Raw genomic sequence first — 19719 nt, 5'->3', positions numbered from 1 at the left:
AATTCTTTACACAGGAAATTCTTAACGCTATTAATGGAAAAATTTGTACCGATGCCAGGAGTCTGTTCTAGGGGGATTTGAGCTTAATAGAGCTTTCCTTTCCAATAAAATGCAGTGCTTTTCGGCTCCCACACAGAAGACTGGTAGTTATGGCAGGAGTAATTTGTTGTGGTTTAGCTTTGACCCAAATGAGTTGGGATGTGGAGGTATATTAAATTAACCTAGTGTTAACCTGTTGTTAGCGGTTTCTGGGCTGGTTTTCCAGTCAGTCAGATAAGAGTTTTTGGAGCTCAGTTCTGTTTCGAATAATAATAAAATAATAACAACAGTGGTATTTGTTAAGCACTTGCTATGTGCCAGGCACTCTTCTAAGAACTGGGGTAGTTGCATGATAATCAGGTTGGATACAGGGAAGCAGTGTGGCTTAGGGGCAAGAGCCCAGGCTTGGGAATCAGAGGACGTGGGTTCTGATCCTGACTCCACCGCTCGTCTGCTCTGTGACCTTGGACAAGTCACTTAACTTCTCTGTGCTTCCGTTACCTCATCTGTAAAATGGGGATTAAGACTGTGAGCCCCACGTGGGACAACCTGATGACCTTGTATCCACCCCCAGCGCTTAGACCAGTGCTTGGCACGCAGTAAGCACTTAACAAATATCATTATTATTATTATTATTATTATTATTATTATTCACAGAGGGCTCACAGTCTTAATCCCCATTTGACAGATGAGGAGGGAACTGAGGCCCAGAGAAGTGAAGTGACTTGCCTAAGGTCACACACAGCAGACACACGGTGGAGCCAGGATTAGGACACAGGTCTATTTGACTTCCAGGCCAATGCTCTAACCACTGGACCACACTGCTTCCCTTTTAAGTAGGGAAGGAGAATGGGGAGTCGGAAACTCAGGTTCCGGCTGGGTTGTGGCAGGGCAGTCGCGTTATCCTGGAATGGACAAGTGGACGTCTGAAACAGACCCATATGTTACAGAGGATCCACAAACCGCGCCTCAGCTAAATTAATAGATACTGTGCCTTGGAGTCAGAAGGACCTGGGTTCTAATCCCGGCTCCACCCCTTGTCCACTATGTGACTTTGGACAAGTCCCTTCACTTCTCTGGGCTTCAGTTCCCTCATCTGTAAAATGGCGATCAAGACCGTGAGCCCCCTGTGGGACAGGGATTGGGTCCGATCCGATTTCCTTGCATCTACCCCAGTGCCTGGCACACAGTAAGCACTTAACAAATACCATTAAAAAATAAGGAAGCTTCCACACTGGAGAGTCGGGCCCGGAGTTGCTTGGAACCATCTCTTGTCTTTCAAGTGATCAAAGGCATTTCACCAGACAGCGTTGGATGCTGTCACTCTGAATGATTGCCACCTCCTTAGAATGGCCAACCTTGGATGACAGAAGCCTTTGTGACAACTATTAGCGTTCAAAAAGTAATCTTATTCTTGTTTTTGTTCTGTTATTTTTCCAGCTGCTAATAGGTTATGAAAATGGGACAGTGGTACTGTGGGACTTGAAGTCCAAGAGAGCAGACCTGAGGGTTTACTATGACGAGGTAAGCCGCGTCCGTCCGTTCGGAACTGCGGAAAACTGATTGGGGTCCTGGTGTGGCGGAGTGAAGGGGTGGGAACCCATCTTGAAGATAAGCTACTTTAGAAGCCATTTTCATTTATAGTATGTGGTTTTGCACACTTAGGACTCAGTCAATCAATGGTATTTATTGAGCGTTTACTATACGCAGAGCACTGTACTAAGCACTTGGGAGAGGACAATTCAGCAGAATCAGTGGACACGTTCCCTGCCCGTAATGAATTTACAGGAATGCCAAACAATATTGTACCCCGCCACAGTAATTGATTATTATTATTTTCTGTATTACTAATGGCATTTGTTAAGTGCTTTCTAGATTCAAGCAAATTGGTTGGACACAGTCCCTGTCCCATTTGGGGCCCACAGTCTTAATCCCCATTTTACAGATGAGGGGACTGAGGCCCAGTGAAGTGAAGTGACTTGCCCAGAGGTCACACAGCACTGTTGAACTCTTACTATGTGCAGAGCACTGTACTAAGCACTTGGGAGAGGAGACCTGGACAGAATTAGCAGACACGTTCCCTGCCCAGAATGAGCTGGGAGTCAGAAGGACCTGGATTCTAATCCCGGCTCTTCCATTTCTCTGCTGTGTGACCTTGGGCAAGTCACTTCACTTCTCTGGGCCTCAGTTACCTCATATGTAAAATGAGGATTAGGACTGTGAGCCCCTTGTGGGACAGGGATTGTGTCCCTCCTGACTAGCCTGAATCTACCCCCCAGCGCTTCGAACAGTGCCTGGCACACATTAAGTGCTTAATAAATACCAAATAAAAAAAAAATTGAGCATGCTGTCCCCCTCCTCTTGTTCCCGAGTAGCAAGAGGGCCTGGGTTCTTATCCCAGCTTGGCTGCTTTCCTGCTGTGTGACCTTGGGTGAGTCACTTAACTTCTCTAGTCTTATTTTCCTCATCTGTAAAACGGGTATTGAAACCTGTTCTCCCTCCTACCTAGACTGGAAGCCCCATGTATGTGTCCAATCTGCTTACCTTGTATCTGTCCCAGGATGTAATACAGTGCCTGGCACATAGTGAGCACCTAACAAATATCATAATTGCTATCATTGTCATCATCGCTATTATTATGATGACGATGATTATTTCTCCAGACTGTAAGGTCATTGTGAGGTCATTATGAGAAGCAGCGTGGCTCATTGGAAAGAGCCCGGGCTTTGGAGTCAGAGGTCATGAGTTCAAATCCCACTCCGCCAACTGTCAGCTGTGTGACTTTGGGCAAGTCACTTAACTTCTCTGTGCCTCAGTTACCTCATCTGTAAAATGGGGATTGAGACTGTGAGCCCCCCGTGGGACAACCTGATAACCTTGTAACCTCTCCAGCGCTTAGAACAGTGCTTTGCACATAGTAAGTGCTTAACAAATGCCATTATTATTATTATTATTATTGTGGGTAGGGGACATTCCTAGCTACTCTGTCGTGTTGTCCTCTCCCAAGCGCTAAGTATACTGCTCTGCTCACCATAAACGTTCAGTAAATATCACTGGTGATATCACTAAGTACAGAGCTCTCCTCACAGTAAGCGCTCAATAAATATCATTGGTGATATCATCATTATTATTGCCTCCTGGGCTCACACTGGAGCCGACTTTTAAGGTGGGCATGGCACGGACGCGTTCTTATCGTGCCCCCACCCCCAAGTCCTCCCACCCCACACCCAGGGTGCCCATCAGAGAGCAGTCGAGCCAGATGTCTGAGCTGAGAATATCGTCAGCCACTTGGAACACATCTTTCCCTTGCCTGCAGGAGTCAGACGGGTGTTTGCAGAGTCTGAGATTTTTCTCCTGATGGTCCCGAATCAACGTTCATCACTCCCGTGATGTGAATAGAGCCGATTTGCATCCAAAAGCTAGGGGCGTTCTTAACACCGTTATTAGCAGACGTTTTCCTTCTCCGTCCGTCGCTTGTGGCAATGGTGCAGCTCACTGCTGCTTTTGACACGAGAATCGCGTAAGCGCTTCTCTCTCCATGGGCTCTTTAAATTGGCTCGAGTTGTTCCAGATTCGGGGCGCTCACTAAGTCGCTTCCTCAAATCAGCAAGAATTGGAGAAAGCACATTTCGATCGCTGTTTTGCTTCTCACACTGGCCGCTCGAGTATCTAAGCCGAGAGGGACGGAACATTAGAACTCAATCAGTCGGTCGTATTTAGCTGTTTGTGGGCAGGGAATGAGCATTTTATATTGCTGTGGGGTATTCTCCTAAGTGCTTAGTATTCATTCATTCAATCAATCAAACTTATTGAGTGCTTACTGTGTGCAGAGCACTCTACTGAGCGCTTGAAAAGTACAATTCAGCAACAAAGAGAGACGATCCTTGCCCACAGCGGGTTCACAGTCTAGAAGGGGAGAGACAGGCATCAAAACAAGTAAACAGGCATCAATAGCGTCAATATAAATAAATAGAATGAGATACATATACACATCAGAACAAGTAAAACAGGCAAAACAGGTCCTACACATGGTAAGCGCTCAATACATACGATTTAGCACTTACTGTGTGTGGAGCACTGCACTAAGCATGATGGAGAGGATAATATAATAGGCTTGGTAGACATGTTTCCTGCCCACAAGGAGCTTACAGTCTAAGATCTCCCTTTGTCCTCACAGTCGGGCAAGGAAGAGTAGCAATACTTATGGTAAGCACTGACTGCCTATCAAGCGCTGTGCTAAGCGCTGGGGTAAGTACAAGATCATCAGGTTGGACACAATTCCTGTCCCCGTTGGTAGGAGGGAGAGTCAGTAATGGTAAGTATTAAGCAATCAATCAGTCAGTCGTATTTATTGAGTGCATTCACAGGGTCCAGGGCACTGAACTAAGCGCTTAGAAAAGAACAAGAGAAGCACGAGACGTGCCCTGCCCCCAGAGAGCTTCCACGCTAATGCAGGGCACTCTACTAAGCGCTTGGGAGAGCATAGTATACTCGATAGAGCACGGGCCTGGGAGTAAGAAGGTCGTGGGTTCTAATCTCCACTCTGCTACTTGTCTGCTGTGTGACCTTGGGCAAGTCACAGCTTGGGGATTAAGACTCTTAGCCCCATGTGGGACAGGGACTGTGTCCAGCCAGATTTGCTTGTACCCACCGCTTAGAACAGTGCCTGGCACATAGTAAGCATTTAACGAACACCAGAAGTATTATTTTTATTATTATTAAAATGTGACAGAGTTGGTAGACGTGTTCCCTGCCCACAAAGAGCTCCTTAAACTGGGCAACCCATGTGAAACAGGGAAAGGGACTGTGTCCAACCTGATTTTCTTATATCTCCCCCTGAGCTAGGTAATAATGATGGCATTTATTAAGTGCTTACTATGTACAAAGCACTGTTCTAAGCGCCGGGGAGGTTACAAGGTGATCAGGTTGTCCCACGGGGGGCTCACGGTCTTAATCCCCATTTTACAGATGAGGTAACTGAGGCACAGAGAAGTTAAGTCACTTGCCCAAAGTCACACAGCTGACAAGTGCCGGAGCCGGGATTTGAACCCATGACCTCTGACTCCAAAGCCCGAGCTCTTTCCATTGAGCCACGCTGCTTGGTACAGTGCTGGGCACATAGGAAGTGCTTAAAAAATGCCACAATGAATATTATTCTGATTGTAAGGAAAGCAGGCAGTCCGAGAAAGGATAGCCTGGGATATGGGAGAGAAGGGATATAAGCCTAAATAATAATAATAATAACAATAATAATAATAATGGCATTTATTAAGCATTTACTTAAGCACTGTTCTAAGCTCTGGGGAGATTACAAGGTGATCAGGTTGTCCCACGGGGGCTTACAGTCTTAAACCCCATTTTACAGATGAGGTAACTGAGGCACAGAGAAGTTAAGTGACTTGACAAAGTCACACAGCTGACAAGTGCCGGAGCCTGGATTTGAACCCTTGACCTCTGATTCCAAAGCCTGAGCTCTTTCCACTGAGCCACGCTGTTTGGTACAGTGCTGGGCACATAGGAAGTGCTTAAAAATGCCACAGTGATTATTATTCTGATTATAAGGAAAGCAGGCAGTCCGAGAAAGGATAGCCTGGGATATGGGAGAGAAGGGATATAAGCCTAAATCTACCCCAGCGCTTAGTACAGTGCCTGGCACATAAGAAAGTGCTTAACCAGTAGCATGAAAAAAAAGAGGTTATGAGAAATATCGAGGTCCCCTGGATAAGAGACCTTCTCTGAGATGGGGAGATTGTAAGCCGTTATGGGCAGGAAAAGAGTCTGTGAATTCTGTTGTATTGGACTCTCCCAATCAATCAATCCCGAGCGCTCAGTACAGTGCTCTGCATGTAGCAAGAGCTCAATAAATACCATCGATCGATTGATTGAAGCGGGTAGAGGGACGCATGGAAGAAGTTGAAAGTCAGGACCGGGTGCAGTAGATTAAGTTCCAGGGAAGGAATTGAGTAGGTAGCTGGGAAATAATCTGCTTTTTATACACGTTCATGTTTACTCTGATGGTATCTCTCTGGGGGAAATCGGAATTAAAGCAGGTCTTGAGGACTGTAATTTGTTTCCAAATCAAGCATCCTCAGGCACTGGACTCGATTAGGGGGTGTGCCTAACTTTCATCTTCAGAACACGAATCAAAACAAACATCCACTCAATTGGTGAGAAATTATTCTTCAGTGAGCTCCTCGATCAGAGCGAGTAGGCCTATCCCTTTTTATAATAACGATAGTATGTATTAAGCACTTACCGTTTGCCAAGAATTGTTGCCGACTTGTACTTCCCAAGCACTTAGTACAGTGCTTTGCACAGAGTAAGCGCTCAATAAATATGAATGAAGGAATGAATTGTTCTAAGCGCTGGGGTGGATACAAGCAAATCGAGTTGGACACAGTCCCTGTCCCACGTGGGGCTCACAGTCTCATTTTCCAGATGAGGAAACTGAGGCCCAGAGAAGTGAAGTGACTTATCCAAGGTCACTTGGCAGACGTGGCAGAGCCAGGATTAGAATCAATGACCTTTTAACTCCCAGACCCGGGCTCTATTCACTACATCATGCTGCTTCTCATCCATAATCTCCTCCAAGCGCCCAGAGACCTCTGTGGCTCTTCAGCTCTGCCAATTTTCCATCACTTGGGAAAATATACGGCAGATTTTAAAATCCAGGAAAAAGGAAGACAGGAGCGAGTCATTCATCACAGGAGAGACGCTTCCCCATGCTTCCTCCAGATTAGAATTGGGATCTGGCTTCCATCGTTAAACATGATTAAACCAATTATGCTGCCATTTTTATTAAAATGAAGTCTTACATTGATTAGGGCCTCGGCTGAGTCCATAGCCTCCGTCAGCTGAAAACATTTTGTGTCCGGTTGCAAGATGGACATGGGTGGGGCTTTGGAGAAGAATTATTTTGTTACTCTAATGACATGTCTGGGAGATGTTTGCTCGCTGGGTTTACACAGGTCGTGTAAACAATATGGGAGGTTACTGGCAGTCAGTCGTATTTATTGAGCACTTATCGTGCGCAGAGCACTGTACTTAGCGCTTGGGAGAGGACAGTACAGCAATAAGCAGACACATTCCCTGGCCACAGTGAATTTACAGTCTAGAGCGGGAGACAGGCATTAATAGAAAATAAATTAATGACAGGTATGGATTTAGGTGCTGTGGGGCCAGGAGAGGAGATGAATAAAGGGAGCAAGTCAGAGTGATATACTTTCTGGGTGTCTTTATGGAAGTTTCATTATGTGGGGTGGTATCTCTGTTGTGGGACGGGAAGAAATTATTGAAGCGGTTGTTGCTATGCAGATGTGGTCATGAATCAAACAAAGGTTCCCGGAAAGCATGAGATTTTTGAACTGTTTTAAATTTAAGCCAAATCTTGTTCAAATGAGGAAACAAGTTCAAATCTGATAATTATCTCGAAATGACCATTTTTACCTCTCCAACGCCATATCCTGTTGAGGAGCCAGGAAGGAGAAGTGAAAGCCGCAATAGTTGTCGTAATAGTTTCCAGGTATTTCACGTTTCATAGATCGTGCTTATGGTGATGTTTACCTGGATTGGAAACTGATTTTGTCACTATCCGGATTAAAATCATTTGTGGAAGGAATTTTTCAGCTTTAAAGAATATCCGAACCCAGATCATTCATTCATTCATTCAATCGTATTTATTGAGCGCTTACTGTGTGCAGAGCACTGTACTAAGCGCTTGGGAAGTACAATTTGGCAACATATAGAGATGGTCCGTACCCAACAGTGGGCTCACAGTCTAGAAAGTGGGCTCACAGTCTAGATCAGCCATAATCACTGAAGAATGAATATTTCATCCCTAAGAAGGCAAATGGGGATATTTTCCTTGGCCTAACCTACTGGGAGAGGGGTAAAAGAACAAGAAAAGGAAATCCTGAAAACAAGAACAGAGCTCCGGGAACGCAACTAAGCATTTATTTTTTCTTGTGAAATGCCATTTCCGTTTACCAAAGAGCATGTTAATAGGAATTGTAACTGAGTGTTTCATACATTTCCTCTGGGCTTACCTTGAGTTTCCTTCCCTCACCGAGCTAAATCCGGTTAAAATCTGTAGGAGATTTAAAAGTCTGCCTGGTGGAGAGGGGTGAGCAGCACAGATTGAAAAATAATCAATCAGTGAGTCAGGGGTCTCTGTTGAGCACTTATTCTGTGCAGAGCTCTGAATGAAAAGTGATATCAGCATAAGGAAAGTTTGGAACCAGCAAACCTGGACGAGGAAGGTTGAGTGGAAATTCTGTCCACATCGTGCAATCTTGTCGTAAGCTCATTATGCGCAGGGATCATGTCTGCTTATTTTCTTGTATTGAACTCTCCCAAACACTTCAAAGAGTGTTCTGCACGTAATAATAATGATAAAGGTATTTGTTAAGTGCTTACTGTGTGCCAGACACTCTACTAAGTGCTGGGGTGGATACAAACAAATCAGATTGGACACAATCCCTGTCCCACATAGGGCTCACAGTCTTAATCCCCATTTTCCAGATGAGGGAACTGAGGCACAGAGAAGTGAAGTGACTTGCCCAAAGCTGCACAGCAGACAAGTGGTAGAGCCGGGATTAGAACACATGACATTCCAACTCCCAGGCCTGAGCTCTGTCCACTACGCTGTAGCACTCAATAGGGAAGCAGTGTGGCTCAGTGGAAAGAACCCAGGCTTTGGAGTCAGAGGTCATGGGTTCAAATCGCAGCTCCGGCCATTGTCAGCCGTGTGACTTTGGGCAAGTCACTTCACTTCTCTGGGCCTCAGTTCCCTCATCTGTAAAATGGGGATGTAGACTGTGAGCCCCACATGGGACAACCTGATCACCTTGTAACCTCCTCAGCACTTAGAACAGTACTTTGCATATAGTAAGCGCTGAATAAGTGCCATTAAAAACAAAACAGAACAACAACAACAAAAAAACCTACCACCGATGGATTGATTGAATGGCTTTCCCAAAGGCAACGTTGTGTTACTGTAGGAGCACTCCAGGGGACAATAGAAGGAGGAGCAAATTGGAAAAGGGCAATGTAAATGTAGGGACCGAGTCACAGCCTCCACACCCACAACCAAGCGCTTAGTACAGTTCTCTGCACCTAGTGAGCGCTCAATAAATACAATTCAATGAGTGAACCAAGCAGGAGCCAGTTGCCATCTCAAATTTCTGTGGCAGCCCATCCCCCTTCATAGCCAACAGCCGATCAGTCTTCCCCCCTTCAGAGGCTTATGAAAAGCCCATCTCCTCCTAGAAGCCTTCCCCCACTGTCTTTATTTCCTTTCATTTGTTCATTCAATCGTATTTATTGAGTGCTTACTGTACGCACGGCACTGTACTAAGTGCTTGGAACGTACCACTCAGCAACAGAGACAATCCCTGTCAATCCATGGGCTCACAGTCCAGAAGGGGGGAGACAGACTTCAAAATAAGTTAACAGGCATCAATAGCATCAATATAAATAATTAGAATTATAGATGTGTACACATCATTAATAAAATAAATAGAATAATAAATATGTCCATATATGCACAAGTGCTGTGGGGCAGGGGCAGAGCAGAGGGAGTGAGCTGTGGCGATGGGGAGGGGAGGAGGAGCAGAGGAGAAAGGGGGATTAGTCTGGGATGTCCTCCTGGAGGAGGTGAGCTCTCAGTAGGGCTTTGTCTATATCGAGAGGATTTGTGAGAAGTCTTTTTTTCCAATTTTATACTTCCCAAGCGCTTAGTACAGTGCTCTGCACACAGTAAGCGTTCAATAAATATGATTGAATGATTGAGTGAATGAAAGGGGGAAGCGTGCTAGTTTGGCGGATGTGAGGAGGGAGGGCATTCCAGGCCATAGGTAGGACGCAGACTAGGGTTCGACTCTTCTCCCTCTCCCTTCTGTGTCACCCTTGCACTTAATTTTGCATCCTTTATTCACCCCACCCTCAGCCGTGGATGTAGCTGTGATTTTTTTTCCTGTCTGTCTTCCCCCCGAGACTGTAAGCTCCTTGTAGGCAGGAAACCTGTCAGTCGACTCTGTTAGGTTGTACTCCCCTAAGCACAGAGTACAGTGTTCTGCACACCAGTTAGTGCTCAGTAAACGCTTTTGATAGACTGATTCTGTAACAAATAATAGTAATAACTGTGGTACTTGTAAAGCACTTACTATGTGCCAAGCATTGTACTAAGCGCTGGGGTAGATACAAGGTAATCAGGTCCCACATGGGGCACACAGTCTAAGGATTGAATTCCCTTTTTGCCGAAGAGAAGCACCACCGCCTCGTCCCCTTCCAGGATTCCTGTTCCTGGAATCCTGCCCTCTATTTTCCCCGGGAGAATTCATTCATTCAATCGAATTTACTGAGTGCTTACTGTGTGCAGATCACTGTACTAAGCGCTTGGGAGAGTACAATACAGCAAAACAGATACATTCCCTGCCCTCAACAAGCTTACAGTCTAGAGGGGAGGAGCGGGGAAATGTGGACTGAAAGTTTTTGTAGAAAAATGATTCGGGCAGCAGAATGAAGAATGAACTAAGACATCTGAGGAAGCAGCTTTATGCTAGGAGGTTGTGGTGCTTACAGACGGGCACATCAGTATCGTTATTTCTCACCTCACCCCCGGAAAGTCGTTAGGTAAAGGAAGGCGCGGGTTTTTGGGCCAATTTCAAAATGGAGCCTTGCCTATTCAGACAGGGTAAGTGACCCGAAGCAAGCCAGTAATGATCAGCGTAGTCAATCAGTCGTATTTATTGAACGCCTACTGAGCGCAGAGCACTGGACTAACACTTAGCAGAGGACAGTATAATAGAGTTGTTAGACACAATTGCAACCCTGCCTCTCAAACTAATGTCATACCACCTGTCGATCGGGAAGCTGTACGGCCTCCTGGGAGTCACAAGACCTGGGTTCTAATTCCGGCTCCGCCATTTGTCTGTTGGTTGACTTCGGGCAAGTCACTTCTCCGTGACTCGGTTACCTCATCTGCAAAATGAGGATTGAATCATCCTCCCTCTAACTGAGGCCCAGTGGGATGGGGACTGTTTCCAACCCAATTACTCGTATCTACCCCAGCGCTTGGTACAGAGCCCGGCATACAGTCAGCGCTTAACAGGACCCATTTTAAAAATGGACTGTATTATAAATTACATACTAGAAATTATTTGTTCATATTAAATATCTGTCTCCCACTCTAGACCCAAAGCGCCATGTGGGGCAGGGAACATGTCCACCAAATCTGTTGTATCGTACCCTCCTGAGCACTTAGTACAGTGCTCTGCCCCCAGTAAGCGCTCAATAAATATGATTGAATGAATGAATGAAGTGCTCATTAAATACCAGGATGATGACTGATTCTCACTCATTGGCTCCTTCTACTAAACAGGTCCCCTAATAATAACGATGGTATTTGTTAAGTGCTGACTATATGCCAAGCACTGTTCTAAGTGCTGGGGTAGATACAAGGTAATCAGGTGGTCCCACGTGGGGCTCACAAGGGCCATGGACCCTTATTGGCCCCGAACAGTTTCCATGACTGGTCCGGCAACGCTACTGCGATCTTTTAGCTCCGTTCTTCTTCCCGTTCTCCTTTCAGGCGATCCATTCCGTAGCCTGGCACCATGAGGGCAAACAGTTCATGTGCAGCCATTCAGATGGCAGCTTGACTCTGTGGAACCTGAAGAGCCCAAGCAGACCGTTTCAGACCACAATTCCACATGGTAAGGCAGGCCTTGTCTCTTGGAACGACCGATGGATTCTCAATTGTGACGTAGCCCCAAGTTCGGTATGTTCGGATGATGATGATGATGGCATTTGTTAAGTGCTTACTATGTGCCAGGCACTGTGCTATGCCCTGGGGTGGGTAGATAATAATAATGGTGTTTAATAATGGTGGTATTTGTTAGGCACTTACTATGTGCCAAGCACTGTTCTAAGCTCTGGGGTAGATACGGGGTAATCAGGTTGTCCCACGCGGGGCTCACAGTCTTCATCCCCATTTTACAGATGAGGCGCAGGGAACTTAAGTATCTTGCCCAAAGTCACACAGCAGACAAGTGGTGGAGCTGGAATTAGAACGCACGTCCTGTAACTCCCAAGCCCATGCTGTTTCCACTAAGCCACGCTGCTTCTCTAAGTGTTTGTTAAGCATTTGCTTGTTAAGTTTGTTAAGCGTCAGGCACTGTACTGAGCCCTGGGGTAGATACAAGCTAACCATCTTGGACACAGTCCATGATGATGGTGTTTGTTAAGCGCTTCCTATATGCCAAGCATTCTGCCAAGACCTGGGGTAGATAATGTTAATAAGAATCTGGTATTTAAGTGCTTACTATGTGCCTGGCACTGTACTAAGCCCTGGAATAGATACAGTTTAACCAGGTTGGACACAGCCCATGCCCCCCAAGGGGCTCACAGTCTTAATCCCCATTTTACAGATGAGGTTACCGAGGCCCAGAGAAGTGAAGTGGCTTGGCCACACATACAGCAGACAATTGGCAGAACAGGATTAGAACCCAGGTCCTCCCAGGCCTCAGCTCGTTCCCCTATCCAAAGTAGAACGTTCTGCTCTGTTTTCCTTAAGATCTCATCTAATCCCATTTTTGCCTTTGGGATTACCTTTAATTACCAGCTATTTTGACAAAGGCATAATTTCCTATTTGCATCTCATAGTGGACAGAAACGTGTCTACCAACTCTGTTATGTTTTACGCTCCCAAGCACTTAGTACAGTGCTCTACACACAGTCAGCGCTCAATAAATGCGATTGATTGAATGGTTGATTGATTGATCACACGACCGAATGATGTTTTTCCCCCCCGCAAGGCAACAGACAGAATTTTTAATTGAGGTTTAATGTGGTGGTTTTGTTTCGTAGGGAAAAATCAAAGAGATGGAAGAAAACCTGAATCCTGTAAACCGATTCTGAAAGTCGAGTACAAGACCTGTAAAAACAGGTATGCCTCCTCTGTACTTCCAAGGATTGTGGTGAATTAAAGAGGTAGACAAGGAGAGGTGAAAAGCTGAGAGGCCATTTTCTTTCTCCCAAGGTTTCTGGAGTTTCTCTATTTGAACTCTCCATGGATCACAGCTACATAGTACATATTGATGTTATCTGGCTGCTCTCCCAGGAATTGTTTAAACTAATGAATTTGCTCCATACTTTAAAAAATGTAGTATTACATTCTTACATGGGTGTGTCTTGTAGTGATTACTTCGGTTTGGTTTTATCGCATTTGTTAAGCGTTCTGTGCCAGGGAGTATTCTAAGCGCTGGAGTAGAAACAAGTTAATCAAATTGGACACAGTCCCTATTCCACGTTCATTCATTCAGTTGTATTTATTGAGCGCTTACTGTGTGCAGAGCACTGTACTAAGCGCTTGGGAAGTACAAGTTGGCAACATATAGAGACGGTCCCTACCCAGCAGCGGGCTCACGGTCTAGAAGGGGGAGACGGACCACAAAACAAATCATATTAACAAAATAAAATAAATAGAATAGTAAATATGTACAAGTAAAACAAGTAAATAGAGTAATAAATATGTACAAACATATATACAGGGTCACAGGCGAGGCCCCCAGCCTCCTGGGAGCCAGAGTCCTCGGGCTTCCGCCGGCCCTGGCCTCCCACGGCCCCCATATGGGGCTCACAGTCTCGAACCCCATTTTACAGATGAGGTAATTGAGGCACGGAGCAGTGAAGTGACTTGCCCAAGGTCACACAGCAGACACATAGTGGAGCGAGGATTAGAATCCAGGTCATTCTGACCCCCGGGTCCGGGCTCTATCCACTAGACCACACTGCAGCAGAAGGGAACCCACGTTTCCTCAGACGAGTGTTAAATACTGGTGTAAGAATGTCCTCCCGACTGTAAGCTCATTGTGGGCAGGGAATGTGTCGGTTTATTGTTATACTCACCCAACCACTTAGTAGAGTGCTCCACACACAGTAATTGCTTAATAAATATGATTGACTGATAAGAGGATAAAGCATCAGGAAATTGAGAGGCTTAGGGAATGTAAGGGCTAAGAAGGCTGAACATTGCATTCAATTAGGTTACTAAATGATTTAAGAGAAAGCAAATGAACGGTTCACCATGAATCAATGGCCAGATAAATAGAGCTCTCCGAAAAACTGTTTGCCGTGGGCTTAGGGCTAGGTTTATTCACTTAGCTTAATTAGAGAGCTTGAGGGAGAATTTTTCATTGGAACAGAGGCTCGAAACAGCAACAGGTGAGTTGGAAAATAGCCATTTTAGCCCAACCGATGCTCTTCTCGGGCTCCCTGAGTTCTAGTTCTTGCCACAGAGGCAGTAACATCCTTTTTCTTCTCTCCCTGCTAATAATAGTAAGAGGAATAATCATCAATATGTATTGAGTACATTCTGAGTGCAGAGCACTATGCTAAGCACTTGGAAGAGTAAGTGATAATAATAATGATAATACTGTGTGCCAAGCACTGTGCTAAGTGCTGGGGTAAGTGCAATATTTCTGTAGTTTATTGATATTAATGTCTGTCTCCCCCTCTAGACCATAAGCTTATCATGGGTGGGAAACATGTCTACCAACTCTGTTGTATTGTACTCTCCCAAGCGCTTAGTACAGTGCTCTGCACACAGTAAGTGCTCAATAAATAACAATTGACTGATTAATTGATTACAGGATCATCAGGGACTTTACAGTCCCAGTAGGAGGGAGAACAGGGATTGAATCCCCATTTGGTAGATGAGAAAACTGAGGCCACAGAGAATTTAATTGATTGGCCCAAGGTCACACCTCAGACAAGTAGCAGAGCCGGTATTAGAATCCAGGTCCTCAGATTCCCAGGCCCATGCACTTTCCGTTAGACCCCGCTGCTTCTCCAGAGTACAGTTGGGTTAAAAGACATGATCCCTCCCCTCCAGGGGCTTACAGTCTATGGAGAAGATGGATACAAAATAACGACGCATTAGAAGAAGAGAAAGGAAATACAGATGAAGTTCTATCGATGAATAAATATTTGAACAGTAAGGTACATAAATCAATAGGTTCAGGAGTGGTAGGTTCTTGAATCTCAGCCAAATTCACCATGTATAGCTGGAGATAGCAAACACGCCTTAGAGGTGTTTGGTCTTAGATGGGTTCATTTTTAGTTGTGATGCTTAGAGGTGGTGGGCTTGTAAAATATATATATATATATATATATTTCAGCAAACATTTTTCAGGTATCAAATTCCAGCAGGCTGAGCTTTCTTTTTAAAGTATCCCCAAGTATGCATAGATATAATCAGTCAATAAGTCATACTTGTTGAGGGCTTACTGTGTGCAGAGCACTGTTCTAGGTGCTTGGGAGAAGAAGTATATAAGTTGCCCGTTATGATCTTCATTTTAATCCTGGATTCTAAAGTCGGTGAGGCAAAAAAAAAAAAAAGGAACTGCAAACATTTCCATTTCTTTTTCTTGACAGCGAGCCATTCATCATTTTTTCTGGCGGACTCTCCTATGACAAAGCCTGCAGGAGACCGAGTTTGACCATCATGCATGGGAAAGCGATTACGGTGCTGGAAATGGATCACCCTATCGTTGAGTTTCTGACACTGTGTGAAACGCCCTACCCTAACGGTAAGAAGTAGAAACGACGTACCTTCTTCCGAAGCTCTGATTCCTGCAAAGTTCCGGTGAAGTGGTTTTACCAAAGATAAAGGTCATAGCTTAAATAGAACGCATCAAAAGAGGATAGAGTAATACCAGGTTCCTACGAGAATGAGATGCTACTGAAAGAACCAATGGGAAAAAGATGGCCTTGTCTCCCTTGTCCCTTTTGGGATTAAGCAGACCAGATTTGAATTTTCAAGAAACCATGAAGGTTTATCTGAAGTTCTGTGGCCCATATGCATAAAATCCATCTGTCAGCCCACTGTCAGTTCACATCTCTGGTTTCAGGATTCAGTCATCATTCAGTCGTCCTTATCGAATGCTTACTGTGTGCAAAACACTGAACTAAGCACTTGGGAGAGTAGGTTGCTAACTCTTACACAGAAGAACATGCAATCAAAGGTTTTTTAATGGAATTTGTAAAGTGCTTACTATGTCCCAGGCACTGTTCTAAGGGCTGGGATAGATACAAGTTAATCAGATTGGACCCTGTCCCACGTGGGGCTCATAGTCTTAATCCCCATTTTACAGATGAGGTAACTGAGGCCCAGAGACGTGAAGTGACCTGCCCAAGGTCACACAGCAGACAGATGGCGGAGCTGGAAATTAGAACCCAGGTCCTTCCGGCTCCCAGGCCCATGCTCTATCCACTAGGCCATACTTCTGGTGGTAGTACTAGCCACAGTAATGATGGTATTCATTGAGCATATTTTGAGTGCAGGGCAGGTGCTAAAATTCAGTAGAGCAGAGACGGGAGACCCGATTCTGGCCCACAAATAACTTATAAATCCGGCCCTGGGCCTGCAGGTGAAGCAGGGGACTGGCTGAGGGCGGGTCTGGGGGCTGCCAGGAATTGTCTGGGGACTACCGGATAGCCCACAGACCTGGGCCTGGGCCACGCCAGCTGAAGCCGCCCACTTCCCTAGTTTCCGTTTGAATGCCGTCCGTCATTCTCGGTCATTTCTCCAGCTCAGTAACTTCACCATAAATCGGGCTCTGGTTTCTGGCCCTCTTTCCTATTCCGAGGGTCGAAAGCCAAAGGGAGCGGGAAATCTTTAAATAGCTTTCCTATATTAAAATCCCTCCCGGTGGGCCTTTTGGCAATGAAATAAATAAGCGCTTCCTCTCCTCCTGGACACTTTAGGAGATGCATTAACTCAGCTAGGTCACAAGGGTGTCATTGGCTAAATAACAGTTGCAGTAAGTACATTATAGAGTTATTTACTAAATGGTAATGTCAGTGGTACTAATAGTCCTCTAAATGGACCTGAATGGGACCCTTAACATGTTAATTGACTTCCCAGAGAGTCTGCCTTTCCCCCCAGGGAAGAGTTGAGCTCACCTCAGAACTTGGCCCGTTGGTGATCCCTCAAACTAGCCAGGAAAAAAACACTTCATACCAGCCCGTGTTTCCCGCTTTCTTTCCTCTCAGCTATCTCTTTTCCCAGAGGGGCCACCCGGGGATTTAAGGGGTGCCTCAGACCAGAGGCCCAGCCGTCTCCGCTGCCTGATGCGGGGATTCGCCTCGCAGTGTCCATATGAAGAAGCGGTGACCTCCGGGGGCTGTTCCTCTCAGAGCTGGGGGCTTTGGATAATGTCAAGGAGCTCAGGAGGGCATCAGCCTCCTCTCTGACCTCCCTGCCTCCTGTTTCTCCCCACTCCAGTATTTTAAAGGGGCTCCCATCCACATGTCCTTTGGTAGACACTTGGGGAACTGGATGGCTGGGTAACAGAAAGGGGGTTCTAGACCATGATTTCCCCCCTGCAAAGAAAAACCTTCCCTTGACCCCACAGTTTCCTCAAGTTATTGCCCCTTCCACCATTCCTCTCCAAATTCTTTGAGCGAGTTGTCTACATCCACTGCCTCCACATCCTCTTGTCCAGCTCTCATGTTGATCCCCTCCAATCTGGTTTCTGTCCCCTTCACTCCACGGAAATTACCCTCCCTGAGGTGACTAATGACTTCTCACCCAATCCACCGGCCTCTGTTCCATCCTAATTTTCCTCTACCTCTTGACTTCATTCGACATTGTGGGCCACCCCCTTCTCCTGGAAACATTATCTAACCTCGGCTTCACTGACACTGTCCTCTCCTGGTTTTCTCCTCATCTCGCTGGCTGCTCCTTTTCAGTCTATTTCCCAGGCTCCTCATCTGCTTCCCATTCTCCTTCCGTGGGGGTGCCTCAAGGCCCAATTCTGGGTCCCTTTCTCTTCTCCAGCTACACTCACTCCTTTGAAGGACTCATTCACTCTCTACACTCTGTCATCTCAAATCCACATCTCCAGCCATGACCTCTCTCTTCTGCAGTCTCACATTTCCTCCTGCCCTCAGGACATCCCTACTTGGATGTCCCGCTGACACCTCAAACTTAACATATCCAAAACAGAACTTCTCATCTTCCCACCCAAACCCAGTCCTCCCCGCGTCTTTCCTATGCCTGTAGACGAACAACTCTATCCTCCCTGTCTCCCAAGCCTGTAACCTTGGTATTACTTAATTCATCTGTCATTCAATCTGTCACCAAATCCTATCGGTTCTACCTCCACAACATTACTAAAATCCACCCGTTCCCTCTTCATCCAAACTGCTACTATGCAGATCTAAGCACTTATCATACCCTGCCTTGATTTCTGCAGCAGCCTCCTAGCTGACTTTGCCTCCTGTTTCTCCCCACTCCAGTCTTCACTTCGTTATGCTGCTCAGATGGTTTTTCTAAACAAAAATGTTTAGTCCACGTCTCCCCACTCCTCAGGAACATCCAGGGGTGGCCCATCCACCTCCTCATCAAACAGAAACTGCTTACCATCATCTTCAAAGATTCAATCAGCTCCCCCCTTCTATTTTACCTCACTGATTTCCTACTACTACTAATAATAATGGCATTTATTAAGCGCTCTACAACCTAGCCCACACGCTTCACTCTTCCAGTGCTAACCTACTCACTGTACCACTGGCCCTACGCCGACTCCTTGCCTTGTCCTTCTTCTGGCCCGAACCCCCCTCCCTCTTCATATGTGACACACCACCGCTCTTCTCACCTTCAAACCTTTATAAAAATCGCACCTCTTCCAAGCGGCCTTCCCCAATTAAACCCTCATTTCCCCTGCTTGCTCTCCCTTCCGCGTAGCCTGTTCACTTGGATCTGTAAAGAGCGCAGGCCTGGGAATCAGAGGACCTGGGTTCTAATCCAAGCTCTGCCATATTCCTGTGTGGGACCTTGGACGAGTCACTTCACTTCTCGGGCCTCAGTTACCTCGTCTGTAAAATGGGGATTCAGTACCCATTCTCCTTCCTGCCTAGGTGGTGAGCCCTGTGTGGGAGAGGCATTGCATCTGGTCTGATTATTTTGTATCTTCCCCAGCACATAGAACAGCGCTTGACCCATAGTAAGCACATATTAATACCGCAATTATTATTATTATTATTACTTGATATCCCCATCACCCTGAGCCCCACAGTGCTTGGCATGTAGTAAGTGCTTAACAAACACCATAATAATAATTAGCATTATTATTACAGATCCAGAATTTCTTGTAATATTATTCTCCTCCTTTAGACTGTATGCTTCTGTGGGCAGGGAACCTGGCTACCAACTCTGTTGTATTTTCCCTGGTGCTTAGTAGTAATAATAATAATAGTACTTGTTAAGCACTTATTATGGTCCAAGCACTGTTCTAGTAGAGTGCTGTCACCCAGTAAGCACTCAAGATTTACCATAGATTGAATGATTAATTAAATCCCCCCTCCCACCACAATGACTTCTGCGATGCCCAAGATGATGCCGTTTACCACTTGGGAACCCCAAGCGATGGGATGGCTATTATAACCCTGGACATGTGGGCATTTAGTTTGAGACATGGGTCCTGGCCTACTTTAATAATAATAATAATAATAATAATAATAATAATAATAATAATAATAATAATAATAATAATGTTGGTACTTGTTAAATGCGAACTATGTGCCAAGCACTGTTATAAGCGTTGGAGTAGATACAAGGTCATCAGGTTGTCCCACGTGGGGCTCACAGTCTTAATCCCCATTTTACAGATGAGG

The 19719-nt window shown here is 45.6% G+C and overlaps 1 protein-coding gene across 7 annotated transcripts in view; it reads left to right on the top strand.

Moving 5' to 3' along the window:
• STXBP5L (syntaxin binding protein 5 like) overlaps nt 1-19719 on the top strand; it is a 170059-nt gene that overhangs the window by 91241 nt on the left and 59099 nt on the right. For all 7 annotated transcript variants that reach the window (XM_038757591.1, XM_038757589.1, XM_038757586.1 and 4 more), the window contains exons 7-10: nt 1480-1563; nt 11630-11753; nt 12907-12985; nt 15475-15629. In XM_038757591.1, coding sequence (XP_038613519.1) covers nt 1480-1563; nt 11630-11753; nt 12907-12985; nt 15475-15629 — 442 coding nt within the window. The remainder of the gene's footprint in view (nt 1-1479; nt 1564-11629; nt 11754-12906; nt 12986-15474; nt 15630-19719) is intronic.

The sequence above is a fragment of the Tachyglossus aculeatus genome, chromosome 16 (genome assembly GCF_015852505.1).
Source record: "Tachyglossus aculeatus isolate mTacAcu1 chromosome 16, mTacAcu1.pri, whole genome shotgun sequence".
Classification (NCBI taxonomy): Eukaryota; Metazoa; Chordata; class Mammalia; order Monotremata; family Tachyglossidae; genus Tachyglossus; species Tachyglossus aculeatus.
The sequence above is the reverse complement of the archived record's forward strand: the minus strand, read 5'-3'. Positions and strand labels throughout refer to the sequence as shown.